The sequence below is a fragment of the Leptonychotes weddellii genome, chromosome 1, assembly GCF_054177405.1.
Source record: "Leptonychotes weddellii isolate Sample4059 chromosome 1, ASM5417740v2, whole genome shotgun sequence".
NCBI classification, from domain to species: Eukaryota; Metazoa; Chordata; class Mammalia; order Carnivora; family Phocidae; genus Leptonychotes; species Leptonychotes weddellii.
The window spans coordinates 73,852,162-73,873,542 of record NC_138369.1 but is presented as its reverse complement, the minus strand read 5'-3'; the positions used below and the strand labels follow the sequence as shown (position 1 = coordinate 73,873,542).

The 21,381-nt window shown below is 44.7% G+C and overlaps 1 protein-coding gene and 1 long non-coding RNA gene across 2 annotated transcripts in view; both read right to left on the bottom strand.

Moving 5' to 3' along the window:
* The window catches only part of RFTN1 (raftlin, lipid raft linker 1), a 194,939-nt gene that overhangs the window by 157,424 nt on the left and 16,134 nt on the right, over positions 1-21,381 (bottom strand). Inside the window, exon 2 of the mRNA XM_081826061.1 lies at positions 18,417-18,569. Within this exon, the coding sequence (XP_081682187.1) occupies positions 18,417-18,561 (145 nt within the window). The 5' untranslated portion in view covers positions 18,562-18,569. The remainder of the gene's footprint in view (positions 1-18,416; positions 18,570-21,381) is intronic.
* On the bottom strand, positions 665-8,916 carry LOC145722544 (uncharacterized). Its single transcript, XR_014146879.1, has 2 exons — positions 5,472-8,916; positions 665-4,927 (listed from the first exon to the last, which is right to left on the bottom strand). It is a non-coding gene; the product is annotated as an uncharacterized LOC145722544 (long non-coding RNA).

Here is a 21,381-nt window from a genome sequence, read left to right as displayed (position 1 = left end):
CAGGTTCCTCTGAGAGCCTATCATAGAAGAATGATGTCCATGGAATTGTTACATTTGGGGACTCCTGGCTTTTGGCACAAATATATAAGGATAATGGCATCAAATCACATTCAGAGGATCAACTCAGACTGTGTCCACCTGAAGTCAATATACCTTTAAAGAAGGCTGGTGTGCATGACCAATAATTTTTTTTTTCAAGTCCAAGAATTTTTTTAAATTCTTCTGCATTATGGAGTTTTTATACTAATCATTCATTCATTCATTCATTCAGACATGCAACAAGTACCCTTAGCATTAAGGCTTAGCAATGAACAAGGCAAAGTCATGTCCTCTTAGAGCTTACATTATGGTTGGGGGACACCCTAAATAATCAAAACAATAAAACAGATTCAGATGATGACAAGTTCCATGAAGATAGTCAAGCAGGGAGTGAAGGTTAAAAGTGAATTGGGCAAGAGGACCCTGTTTTAGCCAGGGTCTTAAGAGTAGGCCATTTAAGCAGAGACCAGATGAGAAGGGATGAACCAGGAGAAAATGTGGGAGCAGAGCCTTCCAGGCAGAGAGGCTCCATAATGCCATCAGAGAGAAATCCTCTAACCACGTGGCATCAGAGGCACTTGAGCAATGCCATTGTGGAAGGAGATCCTTCATCTTGGGTGGAGAGTTGTCCACTTGTTTGCAGCGAATTCTACACATGAGACAACTCAGTGGTTGAGTTCACGTCCCCAGTCTAGCATGTGGTTATTTTTCTTTTCTTTCAATTTACATTGCAAGCTGGAGAGAAATGAATTACATCCCCCTGGGTTTCTCTGTTCCGTACAATTAAGGAAAGCTATTTCTTAGTCATAAGGCGGATGACGACACCAAGATTTCCCATTTTCTCTCTGTAGGGAGGCTATCATCACTCAATATTAATTGATCCTACTCTTCATCCATAAAGCAGGGGTTGAACAAATTTCTGGTCACAAAAACAGCAACTATTACACTATTAAGGTAAATTATTAATGGGTCTCCATTAAAGCACACTCTCGTTCACACGGCATCAGCTGCCTCAACTCTTACAGTGTTTCTTTAATGGGAAAAAAATGAGTAAATTATTATATTCCTTCCTGATTCTGGATAAATTGCTGGTGCCTATCTTATTTAAGGTTGCCAGGGATTCTCCACCATTTCATCACAACTAGGAACACACAGAAAGGGTGTAATATATCTTGGGTTCCCAGCAGGAGAGTATGTCAATCGAATGCAATTTTATTTTCCTGCTTGAGAGCAGACAAAGTGAAAACAGCAAGAAGACACAAGAAACTCAAAAATCAAGGAGAGCTAGTACCATTTATATGCATTTTTTTCTTTCCCCAGACAAAAATTTGATGCTAGCTTTTAGAGTGTGTGTCCAGATTAGAGGGACCTAGTGGAAGGAAAGAAGGAAGGAAGGGAGAGAAGGAGGGAGAGAGGGAGGGAGAAAAAAGAAGGGAGGGAGAAAAAGGAAGAAGGGAAGAGAGAAAAAAAGAAAGGAGAAAAAAAATAATCTAGTTGCATCTTCAAGTAACCAGCCCACAGTGAACTGGGGACGTTTGGGAAGAGCCGAACATCATTACTACTGACAGGGGTGACCAGATGCTGGCATCCAATAAAGAACAATTGTCAAATTTAAGAGAGGGCTTTGGATGCCCGTCTCTTCCAGCTCCTTCTTGGTCATTTACTTATCTAAGTGCTAGGGCTTTGTGGAAGGGTATCCACAGGGCATTTACATTTCATCAGTATGTTTAAATGTCACAAATCTTGACTTTCACAATTGGAAGGCAGGCTTAGCAATTTACATCCAAGCTGATGAATAACCGTGGTCAAAGCAGAAGGCTTTTCTGAAACGTATAATTTAGTCTTGAGAAGAGATATGCTCTGCTCAACAGGGCCTATGGCATGAAATTAGAGAGATGCTACAGACATGGCTCAGGGCATCAAAGAAAGGGCAAAGATGGAAAAAGGAACAGTAATCATTTGCTTCCAGACTAAGGGACCTGTGCCCCCAACCCCCAGGTGCTATGTGTTGGCTGCCCCTTCCTCTGAAAAACTGCCCTCAGCTAGATGGGAGCCACCTGGTCTAAGAGTCTAAGAGGCATGAGAGCACAAAAGCCACCAGTGTTGCCCCTTCTTTCTACTCACTGTGGCAGAAACTGTGGATTCTGTCAATTAAAACCCATTTCCACCTCCCTTAAGTTAGTCTTCCTGGACTATAGAATCTGAAAGCCAAAGCTACATTTCCTATTTACCGGAGAGGAAACTGAGGCATGGAGAGTTTAAGTGACTTTCCCAAAGTCACGCAGCTACTAAGTGGCAGAACCAGAATTTGAAGTCTAGCTCAAGAGCCTGCGCTCTCAACCACTCCACAATGCTGTCTGTCCCAGAGGAAAAAAGCTTTTACCATAAACTGCCCGTATGAGTTATATAACAATGTGTAACAAATTACCCACAGATTTAGTGGCTTAAAACACAAATATTTATTACCTCATAGCTTCTGTGAGTCAGGAATCCAGGTGAAGTTTTGCTGGGTATCTCTGGCTCAACACTTATCATGAGGTGGCATCAGGGCCCCATCATCCAGGGCTGAAGGGACCTCAAGGCTCCACTGGGGGTAGGACCTACATCCAAGCTCATGCACACATGTGTTGGCGGAACTCAGGTCCTCCAGGGCTGCTGGACAAGGGCCCAGTTTCTCACTGGCTATTAGCAGGTGGCCTCCCTAAGTTCTTCGCCATGTGGGTCTCTCCATTGGGCTAACAACATGGCATCTGGCTTCACTCAGAGGGAGTGAGAAAGAGAGAGCAAGAGAGAGTCCAAAATAGAAGCCACCCTCTTTTTGTAACCTAATCTCAGAAGTGACACCCCATTACTTTTACTATATTGTATTCACTAGAACCAAGTCACTATGTCCTTCCATACTCAAGGGAAGGAGATTACACAAGGGCGTGAACACCAGGAGGGTCACTGGAGGCCATTTTGGAGGATGCCTACCATGCTGCTTAATATCATGACATATTAATAATAACAATAAGCATAAAGTTGATAATAATAATAAGCATAAAAGTTGAGTTTAAAGTTGTTTTTACCTCAGTTAACTCAGCTCTCAACTCATATTCCTCCCAGTGTGAACAACAAAACCTTCGTTCCTTCACCTCTCTGGGGCACTGTCCCCATCACCTGCCTTAAGCCACATCTGACTTCTCGCTTTATAGCAAAGAAAGTAAAGGGTATTAGGAGAAAAGATAGTTCTTTCTTGGGTTTTAGTTATTTTGGTCTAATCCATTTATATGAAGTCCACAGTAAGTACTGCCAAGTAGAAATAAGAATAAGTTTTTGTTTTAACTTAGAGTTTCCAAATTCACAAGAAACAGTGGTAAGAAAAGGAGCAGATGGGCCACCAGTTTGGGGGATAAAGCAAGGCAATGCTGAAAACCCTCAATTCCTTTCTCCCTCTTCCTAGTCCTGGTCCTGGTATTAACTTGGCCCAGGCTGTTGGAAGAAGCAGCAAGAACTTTTCCTTCACAAGGTTATGAAGCAGACCATTGGTCACCAAGAAAGCCATAATAGACTGCAGTCCAGGGCATCCTGGATGCACCTACTAAGTCCCCAAAAGCTCAGCTGTGGGCATGATCAGCCCAGACAGGTCCCTCACCCCCACAAAGCTGGCTTGATTGAGGCACTAACCCAGGGGTTTTCCGAGCTGCGGTCAGTGGCCCCAGGGATCAGACTTCAGATCTGATTTCCAGGGCCTTCCCATGCCCACCAAACAGTAGACAAATCTCCAGCCGTGCAGTGCCCACCAAGTCAAAGATCATGGTAAGTCAAGGCAGATGCTTTTCCAAGATAACACACAGACCCTATTAAGGCCGTGCCCACACTGGACTGGTTTCCAGATAGAGGAAAACAGACACTGGGCTAAGACATTAATAATGGAGAACTGGATGGGATGTTTTAGACACTGGTTCCTACACTGAGGGACCCCGCCTGACAAAGAGCAGGTAATCAATAAATACCCAATGAATTAATTTTATTGAATAAGCCTGTCAGACCAGACTGTTTTCCCCGTTAAGGAAAGTCCATCCGACCAAGTATGCCAGCTCCCTTAGGAACATATTACCAGTCTTGGATCAAAAACAACGTTTGCTCCACACGGTGCCACGCTGTGTTCATGCTTACTAAGCGACTTTGAATATACACCTGGGATGCCCAACTGAGATAATCCCCTTCCTCTTTCGAGAAGAAGGCTGTCAAACTAATGTATCCTCCTCCTAATAAATCCTATGTATGCACCTGAAAAGTATGTTTATGCAATAGAATGGGAAAACATCTCAGCTGCTGGTAAGCATTGCAGGTACCCATCACCTATGTAATTTTCATTTATCAGAAGATCTGACCTGTAAAAACATAGAACTGAGGAAATGACTTTCTAGATATAATGACAGTGACATGCAACTTAAAGCCAGAATCTTCTGCCTTTTCACACCAGAACTGCTTTTGAAAAAATTTCCTAGACAAAATTCAACAAGCTTCCTTTCTTTGAAGCATCAGTGAAATGTTGTCAAAGTGTTGGAGAAAGCCTCTTTATAAAAATTCTTTGAAGCAATATCACTAGTAACAATAATTAGTAGAATACATAGAACATTAACTTGTTTTCTGTTCCATTTTAACCAAATTAGATAAAAATTATTCCCACTATGACAGCGCTGCTTTTATGAATTCCGCAGAAAAATAATTTGGTTTTGCTTTGACAGATAATAGTCCTCACCAAGAAATGTCATTTTACTGAAGGCAGCCTTAAGTCGCTGAAATTTACTGCTTGCACACAGCCCCAAAGACACACACACACAAACCTGAGCCTGTTCTCACACAACACTGAGTGCTGTTTCTTGGTCTGGCTTCAGAGTAGCTGGGAAAAGAGCAGGAAGAATTTTTACATTAAGAAAGGAATGCAAAGAATGCCTTCCTTCCTCTTAAATCTAATCTTATTACCTCCATTAGTGAATATTTAACAATAACATTAATATTAATAGACTTGCTTGCTTTATCAAAAGCAACAACAACACAGAAGATGTATAGAGTCGCTTTGCTCGGAAAAGCCGTGTCACGCATATTATCTCATTTATCTTTAAAAATCCCCGCAAACTCTGTAATAGCATATTTATCTGCAGTCAGACATGTTTTATGGGAACCGATTTCCTTACCACTCCACATCTTCTGTATAAAAACAGGGTCTGTTTTTAGCACACCTCCCAACCAGAACCTCAGAACCTCAACTCATAACTCATGCCCTGACTTCCTTTCAGGAGTCTTCAAAACAAAACAAAAAAAGCAACCAACTCTTAGCAATTACAGAAACTGAAACAAAAATGAAACACGGGTAGGGAATTAAATAAGTTCACAGAGCCCAACAATTGCTGTTGTCCAAACTGAAATTAAATAAATATACACACCCGGCTCTCCACGAAAACTCTGCTACGCAATTTATTAATGAACGGTGGGAGGAAAGAGAAGCCGAAAGTGGGTCAGGAGAAACTGTTTAATCTAATAGCCTGGAAATTATACTGGGAGGAACAGATGGTTTCACAGAAGTCGATGCTACCTAGAACAGCAAGGAGCAATTTTCTAGGAAAGAAAAATGTTTCCCTACCCTATTGCACATACTATTTTCAGCAAAGGAGGAGTCTATATTCGGCACAGGATAACCTCTGGGCTTGGCATAGTGACAAAACTGGGACTAAATGGCAGCCATCCACACGTACCCAAGTTCAGACTTGGCCTTCCAAATCTGAGCTAGAGGTCAAACAGCCCTATTTGAAAACCAGCAACAAATGGAAGCCTACACTATACTCCAGTGGGTTATTAACCACACTCGTGATCTTGGCAAAAAAGAAAGTGGTTCCCAACCCGTGATGGACAGTGTGATCTTCGCATGGCTTCCGAGCCCCAGACTCTGAGGGTCCTGGGCGGCAGCAAGACACACAGGCCAGGTGGAATCAGAAGACCGAAGCTCAAGCTCAAGCTCAAGCTGCACGCTCACCCTGTGACAGAGCCTCCCCATCAATACGAGGGTTAGAGCATAACATCCAGTTGTGGTTTTCATCGCCATTACCTCATTCACCAAAACACATAGGTAAGTTCTCCCTAGAGCAGGGCTCAGTCGAATGGAGAGCCAGCACAGTGGGCCTTCAAATGACAGGTCAGAGACCACCAAGCCTCAAATCTGTACCAGAGAGACCTGGGGTACAGCCAACACTGCTTAAAAGCAAAGGATTTGAAGAAGGCAAGTTTGAGTTCTGATTCTAGCCCTATCCTGTATTTGCTGTGTGACCATCCGCATCTTGGGTAACCTCTCTGAGTCCCGTTTACTCATCCATAAAATCAGAATCCTGTGAGGATTCATTTGCACAAAGCATGGTGTGTAGCTCATTAGCTGTTCTTACTGTTGCTCTTGTTACCAATAATAATAATAATACCATCATCATCCAGGCCCATTGCTCCTGTCACAATCTCATCATCTTCAGGGGATCCTCAGCAAGCCAAGAGAGGGCATGGGCTTAGAACAGCCTTTCTGCCATTAAGATAAAATTAGGGCTGCAGCAAGAGGACCCTCCCTCAGGGATGAGCTTAAGGTTTAGGGGACGTAACAAGCCATCACCCCCAACTCAGAGCAGGGGATTTCCTGCCTTATGCTGTAACATCAAGGGCTGCTTTGGGCCTTCCTTCTATCCATCCTCCTCCCCGCCTTCATGGCTTCTGACATTTTGTTTCAAGGCTGGTTGGTGGGTTTGTTTGTTTTACCCGAAAAAGAAAAAAATGCCATCAACATCACTGACTTTATGTTCAATTCTGCTGAAGAGCTGCAAATATTATAGATGAATGTGTTATGTTCTAAAGCTGCAGGTATCATATTTAGAGAGAGATAATAAATACCTCATTAAGGATGGCAAAACAAACACTTGAGGGCACTTGAGGCTCCATCTAAAGGAACCCCATGACGAAACCCACTTTAAACCAAGAATCCTCCTGTCATGCAAATAACCACCCCATCTTGCAGTTCTTTTCCTTGCTTTCCATACCTTCCCATGTCAGGCTTCCCTATAAAGGGGGACCCACCCCTGTAGGCCCCCTGCAGCCAAATGTCACTCCTAGCCCACTCCCTGATCCATCCTAGACTCGAGCTCATCCATTCACACCTGTCCTAGGTTTTCAACTCTAGCTCATTTGTACAGGGCCTGGTCAGGCTGGCAAGGGCAGGGCAAAGGAACAGAAAAGGGATTCAGAGAACAGAGGTGGTGGAGGCCTAATTAAAGCAAAGTCTTCCAGAAAAGAGCCCAGGAAGAGGCTGACCCACATGACTGGTGGGGCCAACCACAGCCTACTAACCACACCTTCTAAGAAGGTGGCATGTTTAGAGCTAAGTGTGATGAGCCATGTAACTGAAAATAAAGGTCTATCTAGATACTGGGGATATAACCAGGCCCCCAATATGCCCGGTGTGTGTTGGCCAGAGCCACAGTTCTGACTGTCCCGCAAACCAGGCTATGCCCCCTGGCCCTCGATGAGCGGGAAGGGTTCACTAGCCAAGGTCTCTGAGCCAAGAAGGGGCTGTCTGCAGACCCCAGACCACTGGCTACAAACCTGTTGGCCAGCAAGAAACTGTTCCCTAAACCCACCTCTCCTCTTCCTTCAGCTGCGCCTGGCAACCACCTTGCAAACACTCATCACCACTGATGCAGCCTTTCATCCTCAAATCCATCCTTCCCTCTTGTGTCCTCTACTGTCCCCCTCCACAGTGGCTGGTAAGTCCCCAGGGCTGGGCTTTCAGGGAACACAGCCTGGAGGAGGTGAAGCTTCCCCTGGACCTTGAAGGAGAGAGAGGCCTCAGACCTGGAGTGTGCTGGAGGAGAGGTATCACTCCATACGGAGAGCAGAGGGGCAGGACTGTGTGGTTCCATCTCAGCAACAGCGAGTAGGTTCATGGAATGACTATCAGGAGATGAGGGTAAGAATGGATAAAAGGGAGCCAGTCTGAGAAGCACTGGCTTTTCTGAAGGTTAACCATTTAAGGTTTTAGGGTACCCTGGGGAGGTGGCATATCCACTGAGGACAGCTGGGTTTCAATTACAACTGAGATGCAGAGAACTCAGGAAAGAAGGAGGTATTTGGTTCCTGGGGGGAGTTCACTGCCCACGGCCTAACCCGGTGGGTTTCAGCGTGGTCCCCATAACAGCAAGAGCAAGCAGAAGCATTACCTGGGAACTTGCTACAAATGCAAAATCTTGGGCCCCACCCCAGAACTTCAGAATGACAAATTCTAGGGGTAGGGGCTCAGCCACTTGTGTCCTCGCAAGCCCACCAGGTGATCCTGGTGTTGCTAAAGTTTCAGAACAACTGTTCATTCCAGAGTTTCCCAACCCAACCCAGGTCACACAGTCGCTCAGCACTCTGGGGAAAGAAACCAGACATTGGGGACCTGGAGACAACTTGCAGGAGATTCAAGGCTGAGGGGAAACAAAATCTCAGCACATGTGACCTTCCTGAAGGTAACCAGTTGGGGTACCCACATTACAGCAACCACCTAGCACTTTACAAATGCCCACTCACTCATTCTCAACCACAGCTGTGCACGGGCATTACCTGTAGTTTCAAACAATACTGACATCTGGGTCCTTTCCCCAAGATGGACTGAATTGGCCTAGGGTGTAGTGTGGGCATGGGAATTTTTTAAGCAAAGTTTGAGAATCAATCATTGTGTCCACCGGTACTATTTTTGTCTTAATGAGTATGGCCTGTCTTTTCAAATATATTATAAGCTACTTCAAGGAAATAAATTATGAGTAGGTCATAATATATAGTGAGGTATGTAAGGATTTACTGACTTTATCTTATGCTAAAAAAAAATCATACCTTTTTTATTCTGTCATCTCCACTCAGATAAAAGAAATCTGCATTCCACCTGGTCTTTGAAGGTTCTCCAAATGTGGACTCCAGCATCCCGTGGGAACTTGTTACAAATGCAGTTTCTGTGGCCTAATGAATCAGCAACTCTGGGGCCTGGGCTTCTGCGTTTTGAAGGCCCTCCGGGTGATTCTGATTCACCCTCAAGTTGGAGAACTACGACTTTAAGGAAATGATATGTCCTAAAGGCTCTCAGTCTTTCTCTGAAGGTTAACATTATTTTTGGATGGTATCTTAGACCTTGCTTATCACCTCCCTTCACGACCCATGAAATCTGACAGGCTAACAGTGCCAGGATTTATAACTAGCCATTAGGCACCCAATAGCCCCCAAACACTTGAATCTGTTAATTTTTAGGCCTTAATGTAAATTACGATCCATCCTTTTAGATTAGTCTTTTTCCTGGTTGTGGAGCGAGATTAAAAGGACAACTTAAATAGACAAAGATTATTAGCTGCTTCTGTAGTTGCAGAGAGGACTAAGGTTACCCAGAGTGGAAGTTAAATAAAAACTGGACCCTAAAATGACTCAATGCACAACCTGCATGTTTTGAATCATGAATGTCATCCTGTGATATTATCATGACCACCCCAAATTTATATACAGAGCCGAAGGCCAAATGTTGGCAGCCAAAAATCCAAGTATGAGCCTGGTCAGCACAATATGGAAGGAAAGAATCCCAAAGGTCAGCTCTTAAAGACCTCTTGGACAGGAAAACCACAAAGACGGGAATTTTTAAAATGTGGCAATGTGAGCTAATCCTAGAAACTGTAATGTGTGTCATGGGAATGCTTCCTTAGCAAGAATTGAGGAGGAGAAACAGAAGATGAGCCTGAAGAAGACAGGCAATGAAGCAGGAGGGAATTTTCAAGGTTTTCATGTTGAAGCCCTTTCAATTTCGCTTCAGCCCAGCCGGTGTGCCGGAGATCTGGGAACTGAGAGAGCCCACGGTGGTGGCTCTGCTGGGCTACAAACACCCATCACACTGCTGGTCTAGGGCAAGTGGCTTTTACAACTTCCCGAAACTCAAGATCTCAATTCACTCCTCTACACCCTGAAGGTAACCATCTAGCTCCTGACGTTGTTGTTAGTTTTTAAAATTGACGAATACAACACGAGGTGCTGAATAAGCAGTAGCTCTCATTATGACACGCAAAAAATGAAGCTCTTAACTCTCACGCATTGTTGTTGGAAATGTTCAATGGTGCAACTATTTTGGAAAACAGCTGGCCGTTCCCTATAAAGGTAAACATACATTTACCAAATGATCCAGCAATTCCACCCCTACTTATTTACCCAACTGAGATGAAAACATATGTCCACAGAAGACCTGTTCACAAATGTTCATAGCATCTTTTTTTTTTAATTTATTTATTTATTTATTTGAGAGAGAGAGAGAGAAACAGCATGAGAGGGGATAGGGTCAGAGGGAGAAGCAAGCTCCCCGCTGAGCCGGGAGCCCGATGTGGGACTCGATCCCAGGACTCCGGGATCATGACCTGAGCCGAAGGCAGTCGCTTAACCAACTGAGCCACCCAGGCGCCCTTCATAGCATCTTTTTTGATAACAGCCCCAAACTGGAAACAGCCCAAATGTTCAATTAAACCAATCGTGGCACATCTAAACGATGGAATATTATTCAGAAACAAAAGGGAATGAGCTCTTGATACATAAAACAGCACAGATGAATCACACAAGCCTTACACTGAGTTAAAGAAGTCAGACACAAAAGACTATACACTGTATGATCCCATTCCTATGTTGTTCTAAAAGAAGCAAAGCTAAATTTATGGTGACAACACAGATCAGCAGTTGTCTGGAGCATGGGCTAAGGGGAGGCATGAGGGAATCTTCTGGGGTGACTGGAAATTTCTCTATCTGGAGTGTGATGACAGTTACATGGGTGCTTACATTTATCAAAACTCATTAAACCACACACTTAAATATGGGTGTATTTCATTGCTCATAAGTTATACCTTAATACAGGTACATATACAAATACACTGAGACACCATTCAGTAGGTCTGACAGTTTGGCACTGGGCTCTCTTTCATGTGCAGTAGAAAAATCCTGTGTGAAGAGAGTTAAAACACTGGGTTCTGGTACCACTTACTACTTACTATCCATCAAGGCACTTTTCTCTTCTGAAAAAAAAAAAAAAGAGAAAAGAAGAAGAAGGAGGAGGAGGAGGAGAAGAAGAAGAAAGAAAGGAGAAGAAGGGAAGAAGGAAGAGGAGGAAGAGGAGGAGAAGAAGAAGAAGAAGAAGAAGAAGAAGAAAGAAAGGAGAAGAAGAAAGGAAGAAGAAGGAGAAGAAGAAGAAAGAAAGAAAGAAAGAAAGAAAGAAAGAAAGAAAGAAAAGAAAGAAAGAAAGAAAAGAAAAGAAAGAAAGAAAAAAGAAAAAAGAAAGAAAAGAAAAGAAAAGAAAAAGAAAGAAAGAAGAAAATAATGCCTTCTCTCTGACTTTGAGGGCTACTTGGATGTTGGAGTGAATGTGTCATTTGAAAATGCTTTAAAGTGAATCTGAGCATCCAGTTGGGCAGGTGCCCAGCACACCACCCACTCCTCTAGTCCCTGTTCTCCCTTACCTGCCAGTCAGTCCTCGGGACCACCTCCTAATCTCTCTTCACCCCCCCACCCACTCCTCTTGTCCCCACTGCCACTCCCTCAGCAGAGGCCACTTCCACCCCTTGCCTGATGACTGCAACGGCTTCCAAATGGTTTCTCCTTCCCCAGTTTTACCCCTTTCATTCTCCTCCATTGTAAACCCAGAGCAGGCTTTCCAGAATGTGAATTTGATCATGTCACCCACCCTCTTCCCACCTTAAAAACCTTCAGCATTCTTGAGAAAGGAAGACTCCACAGTCCAAGACCTAAGATCTTTAGTCATCTGGCCTCCACTTACTTCTCCCAAAGATCGCACTCCAACCAAAATGAACTGCCTACATCTTCCTATATATGTAATGCTGTCTCCAGGTTCTGACCCTCCCATAGCTGTCCTGAAAAGACCATCTCCTTCCACCGTCAATCTTCTGCCTGGCTAACTCCAAATACACCTACAGATCTCAGGTCTTCCTCAATACACACACCCTTCCAACAAGACTGGGGGCTACCATGTCCCTTTTATCACCATAATGCTAGCATCAAGTCCTACAATCGCCTGGTTCTTCATCTGTAAGAGATTTGAACCAATCTAGACTAGTGGATTAGAGCGATGCTATGGGCTGAATGTGTCCCTTCAAAAGTCCAACCCCAGTGTTAGACTATCTGGAGTAAAATAATTAAGGTTAAATGAGGTCTTAAGAGTGAGGCTTTAATCTGATAGGATTAATGTCCTTATAAGAAGAGACACAGACAGGGGTGCCTGGGTGGCTCAGTCGGTTAAGTGTCTGCCTCCAGCTCAGGTCATGATCCCAGGTTCCTGGGATCGAGCCTCGTGTCAGGCTCTCTGCTCAGCAAGGAGCCTGCTTCTCCCTCTCCCTCCGTCTGCCACTCTGCCTGCTTGTATGCTTGCTCTCTCTCTCTGTCAAATAAAATAAATAAAATCTTTAAAAAAATAAAAAAAAAAGAAGAGACAGGAGAGAGCTCACTCTCTGTCCCTCTCTCTCAGCCATGTGAGGACACAGCCAGAAGGCGGCCATCTGCAAGCCAGGAAAAGGGCTCTCACCAGGACCCAACCATGCTGGCCCTCTGAGCTCAGTCTTTTCAGTCTCCAGAACTGTAAGAAAATAGATGTCTGTGGTTTAAGCTGCCCAGTCTGGAGTATTTTGTTATGGCAGCAGAGCTAACTAAGGCAACTGGGAATACCTCTTGTCTGGTTCACCCATATGTCCTCAGGACACAACATCTGGCCTCCGGTCAACATTCAGTAAATACCCGTGGAATCAATGAATTGTCATCTTATGGTCCCTACTGGACGCATGGGCAAACTTTCATAATAAAAATGGCACACTAATCTGAATTAGAGGTGCAGATTCAGACCTGGAACCAAGTTATCCTCCCTCGAAGACAGACTAGAGAAGCATGGCCCCATAGAACTTACCATGGTGTTGGACGTGGTTTCTACCTGCGCTGTCCAATATGGCAGCCACCAGCCACATGTGGCGGTTAAGCACTTGAAACGTGGCGAGTGTGACAGAGGAGTTGAATTTTTAATTTTATTTAATTTTAATTATTACATTTAAACAGCCACATGGCTGGTGGCTCCTGTACAGCACAGCAGAGGATTAGATGTTCTGAGCAAAATCAAGCCCTGGGCACTAACCTCATTACGCAGGTCACTCCCTGTGCCAACTGTCCCCAGCACCAAACATGTATAAAACACAACTGATTCTCATGGAGCTGACACAGGTAGCTTTCAAGCGGTATTAGAGGGGCCTGGTGCAGAGAAGCTGGCAAAACATAGGTACGAAAGGGATAATGAGGCACCATTTTGCAGAGATCGTGGCGCTTTATGGTCCTCTATCTGTGATGAAACCCACCAAAGGGCAGGTTCATCCCTTGGTGACCAGACTTAACTAAAAACTTAAGACCCAATCAAATCACTCAGAATTGAGATTTTTGGCAGCTTATGTGCTTCACATTGAGAATCCTGCTGCTTTTCACCTCAGTCAGCCCAGCAAGTAAGGTTGTGTGTTCCAATATCATCCACAGTAGCACTGAGCTCTGAGTAAGGGACAAACAGAACAGTGTAAACTCTGATTTTGACTTTTGTAAAAGTGCACATGTCCCCTTCCTGCCTAAGCCACCAGGTGGAAGGGGCCCACACCCTTTTCCCCAACTTGTAATTTGTTAGTTAGATGAGCATTTTCTCCATGAGAAAGAAATCTATCAAGTGCTCCTTAAAAATCTTCTACGGACAAAACTGTATGGAAAAGGAATAGCCTCATGCCCCTCTACATGATACCACAAGCTTTCTAACATGAATATTCTATTTGGTGGTAATGCCTATTTGTCCAGCACCTTGCCGTTTATGAGGCACAAGAGCTCTGGGGCCCAAGAGATCAAAGTTCAAATTCCACCCCAGTCACTTCCTAGCACTGCATCTTCAGAAAAGTTACTTAAGTTCTCTGACTGTTGGTTACCCATCTGCAGAAAAGGAATGCGTGTACCCATATACCTCCCTGGGTTTCTGTGAGAATAAAATGACATAAGAAGCCACACAAATATGAATGTTAATTTATAATAGCCCAAACAGAAACGACCCAAATGTCCATCAACACGTGAATGGATAAACAAACTGTGGGACATCCACACAGGAGAATACTACTCAGCCATAAAATAAGAATGAACTACTACACACAAAACAACACAAATGGGGCACCTGGGTGGCTCAGTCGGTTAAGCGTCTGTCTTCAGTTCAGTTCATGATCCTGGCATCCCAGGATAGAGCCCCACATTGGGCTCCCTGCTCGGCGAGGAGTCTGCCTCTCCCTCTCCCTCTGCCCCTCCTCCCCACTCGTGCACTCTCTCTCTCAAATAAATAAGTAAAGATCTTTAAAAAAATTTAAAACAACACAAATGAATCTCAAAATAAGTAAGCTGAGTGGAAAACGCCAGACCAAAAGAAGTATGTACCACAAAAGTCCATTTATAGAAAATCCTAGAAAATAAAATCAATGATGGAAAGCATATCATTGGTTGTCTGGGGACAGAGAGCTGGGGAAAAGGAGGGATTACAAAGGAGCACGAAGAAACTTTGCGGGAGACGGAAATGTTTTGCATCTTGATGAGGTAATGGTTTCCTGGGTTTGAACACTTAAATACGTGCAGTGTAATGTGCTTAAATTATATTTCCATAAAGTTGAAAAAGTTGGGAAGACATAATGCACCATCACAGGACTGAGCACATAGTAGGCTCTCAACAAATGCTGGCTCCATTCTGGAGCCATAGCAAATGACCCAACTAGAACTTCTGGAAAAGAATTCGATGGGCTGCCAGGGAAGTGAGTTAGCCTCTGTAACACTTACTTTGGTGTACTAGAACCCAGATACGTAGGACACGCTCTTCTCAGCTAAAAAGTGTGAACGAGAAAGACGCACAGAAAGATGAGCAAGGCTTGATCTTTGCCCTCGAGGAAACACAAATACGTTTAATGTATGATGTAATAAAAGTGTCATAAGGACGGTACTGACAAATGGCAGGCGTGCAGAAGAGAGTAATGACGATGGGACGGATGTTGGGAAGGAACAGTTTCCGGTGGGTGGGACTCTGGCAAGCAGTGAGGGGTGGGGCGGGCCCTGTGCAGAAAGAGTGGAAGCTGGGATGGGGGTGGGGTGCACGGCCCACTGTCCTCCAAGGCAGGAATGGTGGGGGGGGTCCATAAAGGGCAAGGCTGAGCTGGGGAAGGCCCTGAGCACCAGGTAGACTTTCCACTGCATTTTTCCAAGAGAACCAGCCGAAGGGTTTGGCATCATCAGATTTGTGTTTTACACAAACAGATCCCATCTAGAGGGCCATCTGGCAATTTATCAAGAGTCCTGACATTCGTATCTTTCAACTCAGTAATTCCTGAGGATATAATCAAAAATGCACAAAGATTTATAGACAGCGCTGCTTATCACAGCATTATTTATAATAGCCCAAAGCCCGAAATAACTTAAATGTCTGATAAAAGAAGACTGTTAAATAAATTATGGTATGCGGAGTGATTAAATCATATATAGCCATTAAATCATTTTTTTTTTTTAATTTATTTGCGAGAGAGAGAATGAGAGACAGAGAGCATGAGAGGGAGGAGGGTCAGAGGGAGAAGCAGACTCCCCGCCGAGCAGGGAGCCCGATGTGGGACTCGATCCCGGGACTCCAGGATCATGACCTGAGCCAAAGGCAGTCGCTTAACCAACTGAGCCACCCAGGCGCCCGCCATTAAATCATATTTTGAGAACATATGGAATGATAGAGTACTGCCTCACTGTACGATGTTAAGCTGCAAAAAAGCAGGACACAAAAATATACATTAAGTATTCATTCAACAAATATTTCTTGATTATCTACTATGTGCCAGGCACTGTTCTAAGTATTGAGAGTACAGCAGAGGGTAAAACAGACACAATCCTGCACTCGTTAGAGGGATCCTACCTTCTAATGAAAGAAGGCAGACCACAAATAAGGCAACAAATAACAATAGGCAGAATATACAGCATGTTAGATGATAGGAAGCGTTATGGAGAAAATCAAGAGGGCAAGGGGATGAGAAGTCGGGGCATAGCTAGAAATTGTAAATAGGTGGTCAGGGAAGGTTTCACAGAAAAGGGGGAGTGAAGGTTTGAGCCAAGGGTATCTCTGGGAGGACTTCCGGGCAGAGGAAACAAGTAGTGCAAAGGCCCTGAGGAGACCTGGAGAGTTCAAGAAACAGCAAGGCCGAAATGGCAGAACACGCAGGACAAAGATCTGGAGGATGAGGATGGAGAGTAGCTGGTGCCTCTCAGGGTGAGGGGAGCCACGGCAGGGCTTTGAGCAGAAGAGTGACATGATCTCTAGGGGGACAAGGGAAGAAGCAAGGAGATCAGTTGGGATTTGTCTGGCGTTTTCCTTGCTTTTTTATAATGGAGGTACGTTCATTTCATAATCAGAAAAGAAAAGGTAATTCAGTCAAAGAAAGCACAGTGCGGCAAGGCAGTGTGGCTGTTCTGACCAGGGCCCAAGGCAGCAGACAAACAAATCAGGAAGTGAGGGAGGTAACTCAGGTGTCCGTGATGGAGCGGTGCGTACATAGAGGAGAGCACAGGTTCATGGAGGTCTCTGTGAGCAAAACATACTCTTCTTAATAATAAATATAACCATGATGCAAAAAAAAAAAATACATATATATATTCTCATATGTATATATATATATATATATATATATATACATATGAGAAAAAGAATCCCCCTGTATTCTCAGCTTCCTAACGATATTTAACATGTTGGCATATTTCCTTGCGCTCTCTTTTCCTACACATACTTCGGTTTTCTCCATCATTCTACAAGGCCTAGACCGTTGCAGGCACTCAAATGTTCACCAAACAAATAATGGGTGACCAAATGCTCCCAATCATTTTGCGTACAGATTTGCTCATGTTAAATCAGCTACGTTACAAGCATCTTCAGAAGCAGTTTCAATAGGCTTGGGTGACACGGTGGAAATCGTGGGCAAGGAGAAGGCACGGTCACAGATGACTAAGGTGTCAAGTCCGTCTGAGAGGACGGTGGTGACATTATGCACCCAGGGCACCAGCAGGAAGCCAATCTGATGAGGAAGACGCTGGACTCAGTGTGGGGGACGTGGGGGACGTGCAGGGGCACCCAGAACGTCCCTGCAGAGACGCCCAGCCGGCCATGTGTCTCAGGGCTCAAGAGGCAGTGGGAGGCTTGGTGCAAGGTGGTCACAGCAGGAACAGGAGTGGATGTAACACTAGCTGCCCCACGACGTGCTGGCCTCGTGCTAAGAGCTTCTCAGACCCTCCCTCCTCTGGTCTCCACAGCTGCCCTGTGAGGCGGGTATTCACGTGCCCATTCGACAGAAGCCCAGCCCCTCCACAGCAGAGCCGGACTCAAACCCCCAAATATGAGCGCTTTTCCCACGAATTCTCTTCTCGGGTAATAGGAGCTTAAAATATACCCGGCAGCCCAGGGACAAAGTGGCGAGGTGCCTGAGTCAGTTAGCACTCCTGTTTGTGTGCAACTTCTAGGGACTGCCCCCTTCACCGAAAGAATGATCTTTCTTCTTCTGAAGACATATTTTATGTTTTCTTACTTATAATTACAGTCTGTTGAGGTTTTGTTGTTGTTGTTTTTCATGTGTGTGTGTCTTCTCTCGCACTAGGTAAGAGGATCCAGGAAACCAGGACACACTGCACGATCTCCCCACAGCATCAGCCCAATACTGTGCACACAGTCGTGCTCGGCAAATATTCTGGGTGAAAAGGCTATTGCTTGCCAGTCACCCCAGGGCTACTGCGACACTGTGAGTGAGGTGACCCGGACACCCTGCAGCTCGGAGGAGGCGAAGCCAAGCCCAGATGGACAAGCACTCTTGAAAGATGCCAGACAACAGGCAGGTAAATTTAGGTGGACAGGCACATTAATAGGAGATAAGGCAAATTTTCCTTTTGCACATGGCTTGCTACAATACAGAGTCTGCAAACTAGTTGGCCCATGGGCCAAACTCAGCCCACCCCCATGTCTGTACTCGTTGACTCACACCTGGTTTTAACTTGTTACAATATAAATTAGTTGCTATCCTTTAAAAAGTGAAGAGTTCCACATAAATATCTGGATTTCTGTAAGCAGTACCTTTTCGAAGGCCCATCTTTTCCAGTTCCCCATAGCCCCCCCACCCCCAACCCTGTTCACCTCCCCCGCCCCACCAGCCCTGCCCCAGGGTGGGAGGGGACCTCGGGCACGGGGCTGGGTCTGAGCTCAAGGGCCACCGGGAGCTCTGGCCGCCTGTACTCACCAGCACTCAGGGTCGTGAACTCCAGGAAGCGGTATTCGTAGGACACATCTATCTTGGTCTCCACCTGAGGCCTCTTTAAAGTCGAATAGATATTTCCAGGCCGTTTGTCATCGCGTTTCTCTAACTTGTTCAATCCGCAACCCATTTCAGCAGCTGCCAGCAGAAACCAAAAAAAAGGACAAGGAAAGTGATTTTTTTTTCTCCCTGAGATTTTGTTTTTATTTATTTATTTATTTTTATTTTTTTTAAGATTTTATTTATTTATTTGACAGAGAAAGAGAGAGCACAAGTAGGCAGAGTGGCAGGCAGAGGGAGAGGGAGAAGCAGGCTTTCTGCTGAGCAGGGAGCCGGACGTGGGGCTCGATCCCAGGACCCTGGGATCATGACCTGAGCCGAAGGCAGCCGCTTAACCGACTGAGCCATCCAGGAGCCCCGAGATTTTGTTTTTAAACACCACAGTATAAAAGACCCCGTATTTCCCTGAAGACTACATGAAGGACCTCAGCCTTTATGCAACCCAGAGCATAATTCAGTGTCTGACCTGAACACGGCGGAACTACGCTCAGGACCCAGGCTGGTTTCTCCTTCTGTGAGGACACCATTACCAGCCATCCTGCACTTCTATAATAACACCAAAAGTATACCTGTCTTCTCTCTTTTTCCCCCCCGTCTGAGGAAAATAATACCTCAGAGTGCCTCAGTTCCACTCTAATCTGTACACATGATTAAAAAATGAGATCTTAAAAGCAATATGGCACATTATGGTGTCAGCCCATCTGAAAAGAAAAAACAAAACAAGAGATGTGTCACTTTTGCTGTGGTTGCCAAGAGAGAATAATAAGTTGTTGGTACAATTTCCAAACTCCAACAGTAATTATTTAGACAGGAATTTATATTCATAAAACATCTCTAAGAATAGACGGTGGTATTTTTATGGGCTTCATCTAAAAGTCCCCCTTTTATTCTCTTTGAGACCAAACCACAGGAAATAATAGTATGCTTCCACGCTCTTAGAGAGTCATTTTAGACCAAAATGAAGACTGGCTGAACACTAATAGCAGGGCCAGAGAAACTGGAAGCAGAAATCCACGTGTATTAGAGCGAAGATCTGTGGCGACAGTTTGAAAGAAAAATGGAGAAATGTTAGGGTAATGTGCATATTAGGGTGGGCTCAGCTCCCAGCCTTTCCAGGGATTAAAAACAATGAGGGTTCTCTGTTTGTTTAGACAGAATGACATTCATGAAATGACTTTTTATCCACTCCCCAGACTTCAGCAGAAGATATTTTCCTTTTGTGCACGGAGCATGACCAATACTTCCCCCTTCTCTGGGGTACCAGAGCTGCCATCAGAACATATTTCACAAAAATATGAACTGGCCAAGAATATCACAAACAGAAACGTGGTGACCGCTTCCTTTTAGAGATAAGAATTTCCTTTTGCTTAATCCATTCACAAGGTGCCCAGCTTCCTAAGGCAAACTGGCAAGCTCCAGAAAAAACAAAATGAACCTCAAAAAAGCAGTAAGTGTGTGGGGGGAGGGGAGCAGTGGAAGAGGGTGGTGTCGTGACAACCAGGCTATACTTTTCAGTAATTAAAAAAAGTCTGGAAGGATGGATGAGAACAGGAAGGCTTACTTATGCCTTAATAAGGGAACATTAGTGTCCAAAGGGCCAGGGCAGATATGATTTATGTGCAATCTGCATGAACTGATTACTTGTAAAATCCTCTGTAGTTCTGCAGATAGAACAGCTGATATATACAGAGGCTGCATATTTAACTACTAAAAAGCAAGCCGAGTGGCATCTGCTAAGGCTAAGCAGAAGAGAAGCGGACAGGAAGGCTCCTGTGTACTGGGGAACAGGTGACCTGGCCAGATGAGCACTGTTACCACCAGAACAGAACTGGAAATAACCCAGAGATTCACCAAGTAAGTCACTTGCACACCCAGTTCCCTAAGACTGAGTGTTTGGGGCCCTCAAAAAAAGAAACCTCTCCCTCAAAAATCCTCCCATTCTTGGGGCACCTGGGTGGCTCAGTCATTAAGCGTCTGCCTTCGGCTCAGGTCATGATCTCAGGGTCCTGGGATCGAGCCCCGCATCGGGCCCCCTGCTCGGCGGGAAGCTTGCTTCCCTCTCCCACTCCCCCTGCTTGTGTTCCCTCTCTCGCTGTCTCTAGCTCTCTGTCAAATAAATAAATAAATAAAATCTTAAAAAAAAAAAAAAATCCTCCCATTCTTGTTATCCTATTAGGGAAATTCTAGCATTAGAGACTCATTCCTTTGAAATCAGAATCACTCTCCCTCAGGATCTCCTTTGAAACCACAAATAATCTCTACAGGAAGGGCAATGAATGAAGCTTATGGTAGCCACTAACACTTTAGTATGATTTAATATCTTCTATAAAGGATAGGTTCCCTGACAACGGAGAAAAAAGGAGAGGAGTATCAGGATGAGTAAAAAGACTCAAAAAAAAGTTAAGGAGGTGGGAGAAGTTGGGGGATGGCATACCAAGAAGCATCAGAAAAGCTCTCCCAATTTATAACCTGGAGTTTAAAGTTTCACTCAGATTGTCCCAAACTTGAGGTCTCTGCCCAAGTTCACCCCAAAGGGCACTGTTCTTGTCTCCCAGGACACGACAAGGTTCTGGGTAAGTCATGCATATGATCTGACACAGAAAAAAGAAAACAGTACCAGCAGCTAGCAGCAAAACTGTAGTATCAGTGAATCCTCAAGATCTCAAACTCAGGGCGCCTGGGTGGCTCAGCTGGTTAAGCGACTGCCTTCGGCTCAGGTCATGATCCTGGAGTCCCTGGATCGAGTCCCGCATCGGGCTCCCTGCTCGGCAGGGAGTCTGCTTCTCCCTCTGACCCTCCTCCCTCTCATGCTGTCTCTCATTCTCTCTGTCTCAAATAAATAAATAAAATCTTTAAAAAAAAAAAAAAAAGATCTCAAACTCAGGGATTC